The sequence below is a fragment of the Pleurodeles waltl genome, chromosome 10, assembly GCF_031143425.1.
Source record: "Pleurodeles waltl isolate 20211129_DDA chromosome 10, aPleWal1.hap1.20221129, whole genome shotgun sequence".
NCBI classification, from domain to species: domain Eukaryota; kingdom Metazoa; phylum Chordata; class Amphibia; order Caudata; family Salamandridae; genus Pleurodeles; species Pleurodeles waltl.
This window is the reverse complement of record NC_090449.1, coordinates 11,153,404-11,159,848: the sequence shown is the minus strand read 5'-3', so window position 1 is coordinate 11,159,848 and position 6,445 is coordinate 11,153,404. Positions and strand designations below refer to the sequence as shown.

General features: G+C 56.6%; 1 protein-coding gene across 2 annotated transcripts in view; it reads left to right on the top strand.

Moving 5' to 3' along the window:
* Nucleotides 1–3,817: 3,817 nt before the first annotated feature.
* Nucleotides 3,818–6,445, top strand: part of PFKFB1 (6-phosphofructo-2-kinase/fructose-2,6-biphosphatase 1) — a 116,507-nt gene continuing 113,879 nt past the window's right edge. The window contains exon 1 of one of the 2 annotated variants that reach the window (XM_069209366.1): nucleotides 3,818–3,975. In XM_069209366.1, the coding sequence (XP_069065467.1) occupies nucleotides 3,927–3,975 (49 nt within the window). In that variant the 5' untranslated portion in view covers nucleotides 3,818–3,926. The remainder of the gene's footprint in view (nucleotides 3,976–6,445) is intronic. The other variant, XM_069209368.1, reaches the window with a different exon arrangement.

The window sequence follows — 6,445 nt, the reverse complement described above, 5'->3', positions numbered from 1 at the left end:
GGCTGCCCCCATGTTAACCTATTGGAGAGATAGGCCTTGCAATAGTGAAAAACGAATTTGGCAGTACTTCACTATCAGGACATGTAAAACACATCAATACATGTCCCACCTTTAACATACACTATACCCTACCCATGGGGCTACTAGGGCCTACATTAGGGGTGCCTTACATGTAGTGAAAGGGAAGGTTTGGGCCTGGCAAGTGGGTACACTTGCCAGGTTGAACTGGCAGTTTAAAACTGCACACACAGACACTGCAGTGGCAGGTCTGAGCCATGTTTACGGGGCCGCCAATGTGGGTGGCATAACCAGTGCTGTAGGCCCACTAGTAGCATTTGATTTACAGGCCCTGGGCACCTCTAGTGCACTTTACCAAAGACTTACCAATAAATAAAATATGCCAATCATGAGTAAACCAATCACCAATACAATTTACACAGGAAGCTCCTGCACTTTAACACTGCTTAGCAGTGGTAAAGTGCGCAGAGACAATAAACCAGCAAAAACAGATCTGAAAAAATAGGATGAAGAAGGCAAAAAGTTTCTGGATCATCCTGCAAAAAGGGCCATTTCCAACACACGTACAGTGTGGGTGACATGGTGTCTCACCTGGTGCAGTGTGAGTGACATGATGTCTCACCTGGTGCAGTGTGGGTAGTATGGTGTCTCACCTGGTGCAGTGTGGGTGACGTGGTGTCTCACCTGGTGCAGTGTGAGTGACATGGTGTCTCACCTGGTGCAGTGTGGGTGACGTGGTGGCTCACTAGGTGCAGTGTGGGTGATATGCTGCAGCGTAGGTGATACAGTGCATTATAAAGTGCAGTGTGGGTGATGTGGTGTCTCACCTGGAGCAGTGTGGGTGGTATGCTGTAGCGTAGGTGATACAGTGCATCATAAAGTGCAGTGTGGGAAACGTGTTGTAGAGTGGGTGCCAGAGTGTCTCACCCAGTGCAGCGTGGGTAGCATGATGTCTCACGTGGTGCAGAGTGGGTGGCATGGTGGCTCACCTGGTGCAGTGTGGGTGACGTGGTGTCTCACCTGGTGCAGTGTGGGTGACATGGTGTCTCACGTGGTGCAGTGTGAGTGACATTGTGTCCCACGTGGTGCAGTGTGGGTGACATGGTGTCTCACCTGGTGCAGTGTGGATAGTATGGTGTCTCGCCTGGTGCAGTGTTTTGTGACGTGGTGTCTCACCTGGGGCAGTGTGGGTGACTTGGTGTCTCACCTGATGCAGTGTGGGTAATATGCTGCATTGTAGGTGATACAGTGCATTATAAAGTGCAGTGTCGGTGACATGGTGTCTCACCTGGTGCAGTGTGGCTGGTATACTGCAGCGTAGATGATACAGTGCATTATAAAGTGCGGCGTGGGTGAGAAGTTGAAAAGTGGGTGACAAGATGTCTGACATGGTGCAGTGTGTGTTGCATGGTGACTGACATGGTGCAGTGTGGGTGACAAGATGTCTGACATGGTGCAGTGTGGGTGACATGATGTCTGACATGGTGCAGTGTGGATGACATAGTGTCCCACGTGGAGCAGTGTGGGTGGTATATTGCAGCATAGTTGATACAGTGCATTATACAGTGCAGTGTGGTTTACACAGTAATACAGTGTATGATTAAGTGTAGTGTGGTTGACACAGTGAGAAGTGCAGTGTGGATGGCACAGTGATACAGTGCATCATAAAGTGCAGTGTGGGTGACATGTAAAGTGGGTGACATGATGTCTCACCTGGTGCAGTGTGGGTGACGTGGTGCCTCACCTGGTGCAGTGTGAGTGACATGATGTCTTACCTGGTGCATTGTGGGTGGTATGGTGTCTCACCTGGTGCATTGTGGGTGGTATGGTGTCTCACCTGGTGCAGTGTGGGTGACATGGTGTCTCACGTGGTGCAGTGTGAGTGACATTGTGTCTCACATGGTGCAGTGTGGGTGACATGGTGTCTCCCCTGGTGCATTGTGGGTGGTATGGTGTCTCACCTGGTGCAGTGTGGGTGACGTGGTGTCTCACCTGGTGCAGTGTGAGTGACATTGTGTCTCACATGGTGCAGTGTGGGTGACATGGTGTCTCCCCTGGTGCAGTGTGGGTGGTATGGTGTGGGTGACGTGGTGTCTCACCTGGTGCAGTGTGAGTGACATTGTGTCTCACATGGTGCAGTGTGGGTGACATGGTGTCTCCCCTGGTGCATTGTGGGTAGTATGGTGTCTCACCTGGTGCAGTGTGGGTGACGTGGTTTCTCACCTGGTGCAGTGGAGGTGACGTAGAGCTTCTTAAAGTGCAGAGTGGGTGACACTCCGAAGCAGTGCTGGTGTCGTGCAGTGCGAGTGCCACGCTGCAGCAGTGCGGGTGACGTCACATGCAGTGTGAGTGCCATGTTGTCTTGCAGCAGCCGCGTGGCTGGAGGTGAAGGCTTGTGCTCTGACGGGAAGAGGAGCCTGTCCGGAATAACTTGTCCTCCGCACCAGCCCTGCCAGGCCTCTGGGCGTTACACTGGGGCGGGGGTTAAATACCTCCGACAGGAGGGCAACAACTGCTGGATGGGAGCTGCACTGAGTCAGACTGAGCCTGCACTGGGACAGACAGAGCCCGCAGTGGGACAGACAGAGCCTGCAGTGGGACAGACAGAGCCTGCACTGGGATAGATAGAGCCTGCAGTGAGTCAGACTGAGCCTGCACTGGGACAGAGACTGCAGTGGGACAGACAGAGCCTGCAGTGGGACAGACAGAGCCTGCACTGAGTCAGACTGACCCTGCAGTGGGACAGTCAGAGCCTGCACTGGGACAGACAGAGCCTGCACTGGGACAGAGACTGCAGTGGGACAGACTGAGCCTGCAGTGGGACAGACAGCACCTGCACTGGGACAGACTGAGCCTGCAGTGGGACAGACAGAGCCTGCACTGGGACACACAGAGCCTGCACTGGGACAGACTGAGCCTGCAGTGGGACAGGCAGAGCCTGCACTGGTACAGAGACTGCAGTGGGACTGAGCCTGCAGTGGGACAGACTGAGCCTGCAGTGGGACAGACAGAACCTGCAGTGGGTCAGACAGAGCCGGCACTGGGACAGACAGAGCCTGCACTGGGACACACAGAGCCTGCACTGTAGACACAGCTTGTACAGGCACACAGATGTTTGCCCCTCTACACAGAGACCTGTCCCAGCACACACAGAGAGCTTAGCCCAGGATACAAACGTACTCAATCACACAGAGGCCTGCAGGAGAGGGGTCCTGCCCCAGCACACACTGGCCTGTCCCAGTACACAGGGCCTGTAGCAGCACACAGAGGCCTGTCCAGCACACACAGGCCTGACCCAGCACTCAGAGTTCTATCCCAGCACATTAGGGCCTGTCCCAGCACACGGAGGTGTGTCCTAGGACACAGGGCTTGTCCCCACACACGCAGGCCTGCCCTAGGACACAAGGCTTGCCCCACCCCACACAGGCTTGTCCCAGGACTGAAGGATTGCTCCAGCGCACACACAGACCTGTCCCAGCACACACTGGCCTGTCCCAGCACACACTGGCCTGTCCCAGCACACACAGACCTGTCCCAGCACACAGGGCCTGTCCAGCACACACAGGCCTGTCCAGCACACAGAGTTACATCCCAGCACACACAGTCCTGCCCCAGCACACACAGGGCTTGTCCCAGCACACAGTCCTGCCCCAGCACACACAGGCCTGTCCAGCACATTAAGGCCTGTCCCAGCGCACACAGGGCCTGTCCCGCATATTAAGGCCTGTCCCAGCGCACACAGGGCCTGGAGCTGAGTTTAATATAGTCCTGACCTCTGGGAAGGACAGAGGGTGAGATCCGGCGGCTGGTGGGGTGGGGGGGGGGGCAGCCTCCGGCACAACAAGCAGCAGCTGAAGGACAGAGGGACCTTCGGAAGTAGAGGACCCCCAGCCCGGCTGTACCCCAGGATGGAGAGGACCACCTCCCCCAGGGAGGAACGCACCCCCAAAATACCAGGTGCGTGAGAAGACGGGGGAGGGGGGGGGGGGGGGGTGCGGTGTGGGGGCAATGGGGGGGGGACTTGTTTATTTTGGGGCAGCACTGGCCCTGCTGGGCATGTGACATTATTATCACAGCCGCCCCTGCCCTGGCACAGAAAGCGGCCCGGATTCAGGCCGGGAGTGCTGTGGAGCAGGGTGGGGGTCTCCACACTGACACAGGCTAGATGTGGGGTACCAGGGCAGTGGGGGTCACCACACACTCCGGGGGGGGTTAGTTTGACTGCTGTGGTGTCACCCTGACCCAGGGGGGCCTGGAATTGTAACCGGGCTCTGGTGGGCACCAGACACTGCACAGACTGGTTGTGATGTTGTGCCTGGTCTGTGGTTGTGTTCACACTGACCGAGGTTGGTTGCCGTGTTGTGCCTGGTATGTGGTGGTCTTCACACTGACCGAGGTTGGTTGTGGTGTTGTGTCTGTTCTGTGGTTGTCTTCTCACTGACCGAGGTTGGTTGCGGTGTTGTGTCTGTTCTGTGGTGGTCTTCACACTGGCCGAGGTTGGTTGTGGTGTTGTGCCTGGTCTGTGGGGGTCTTCACACTGGCCAAGGTTGGTTGCCGTGTTGTGCCTGGTCTGTGGTGGTCTTCACACTGGCCGAGGTTGGTTGCGGTGTTGTGCCTGGTCTGTGGTTGTGTTCACACTGACCGAGGTTGGTTGTGGTGTTGTGCCTGGTCTGTGGGGGTCTTCACACTGGACGAGGTTGGATGCCGTGTTGTGCCTGGTCTGTGGTGGTCTTCACACTGGCCGAGGTTGGTTGCGGTGTTGTGTCTGGTCTGTGGTGGTCTTCACACTGACCGAGGTTGGTTGTGGTGTTGTGCCTGGTCTGTGGTGGTCTTCTCACTGACCGAGGTTGGTTGTGGTGTTGTGTCTGGTCTGTGCTGGTGTTCACTCTGGCCGAGGTTGGTTGCAGTGTTGGGCCTGGTCTCTGTGTGGTGGTCGCCACACACCCTCAGACCAGTTCTAGCCTGTCTGACGCCCGAGAGCCAGGGCTCCTGTTTGTTTACCTTTGACAACTGTCCTCGCACATCTGTCCTTTGACTGACCAGTAGCCTCTCACTGTGCGATGGGGGAGGGGTGTATTGGCATTAAGGGTCGGAGAGCTTCCTTGTGGACCCTTCTGTCCACCACAAGGGCGAGGGAGCACAACCTGACGTCACAGGACCACCTTGCACCCCACCCTCGGGCTGTGCACACAGACAGGGCTGACTGACCCCATCCACCTGTGCGCACAGATCCTGTTAGCCAGCCTGGACACACACACCTACGAGTGAACCCTAGCCGTATGTGCGCACAGGTCCTGCTAGCCAGCCTGGCCAGCTACACCTAGAGTGAACCCTAGCCGTGTGTGCGCACAGATCACTTGCCTAGCCTGGCCAGCTACACCTAGAGTGAACCCTAGCCGTGTGTGCGCACAGGTCTTGCTAGCCAGCCTGGACACACACACACGTAGAATGAACCCTTGCCAAGTGTGCGCACAGGGTCTGCTTGCCTAGCCTGGCCAGCTACACCTAGAGTGAACCCTAGCCGTGTGTGCGCAAGATCCTGCTAGCCCAGCCTGGACACACACCTAGAGTAAACCCTAGCCGTGTGTGCACACAGGTCCTGCTAGCCAGCCTGGACACCCACACCTACGAGTGAACCCTAGCCGCGTGTGCGCACAGGTCCTGCTAGCCAGCCTGGACACACACACCTAGAGTGAACCATAGCCGTGTGTGCGCACAGGTCCTGCTAGCCCAGCCTGGACACTCACGCCTACGAGTGAACCCTAGCCGCGTGTGCGCACAGGTCCTGCTAGCCAGCCTGGACACACACACCTAGAGTGAACCCTAGCCGTGTGTGCGCACAGGTCCTGCTAGCCCAGCCTGGACACTCACGCCTACGACTGAACCCTAGCCATGTGTGCGCACAGATCCTGCTAACCAGCCTGGATACCCACACCTAGAGTGAACCCTAGCCGTGTGTGCGCACAGATCCTGCTAGCCTAGCCTGGATCCACACCTAGAATGAACCCTAGCCACGTGTGCGCACAGATCCTGCTAGCCCAGCCCGGGGACACACACCTAGAGTGAACCCTAGCCGTGTGTGCGCACAGATCCTGCTAGCCCAGCTTGGACACACACCTAGAGTGAACCCTAGCCGTGTGTGCGCCCAGATCCTGCTAACCACCTTGGACTCTGTAGGAAAGTACCCTCTGTCTTGCCATGATGACCCCTATTTTCTGGCTGTTATCAGTATGCTTAGACTGTGTTCACTGTGATCCTGCTAACAAGGATCCCAGTGACTGTGCTCTCTCCCTTCAAACTTGGTAACTTGGTTACTTACACCTCACATTTGGCATACTGGTGCCCCCATAGTATATGGTACCCAGGGCATTAGGGTACCAGGGGATCCTCATGGACTGTAGCATGTATTATGCCACCCATGGGGAGC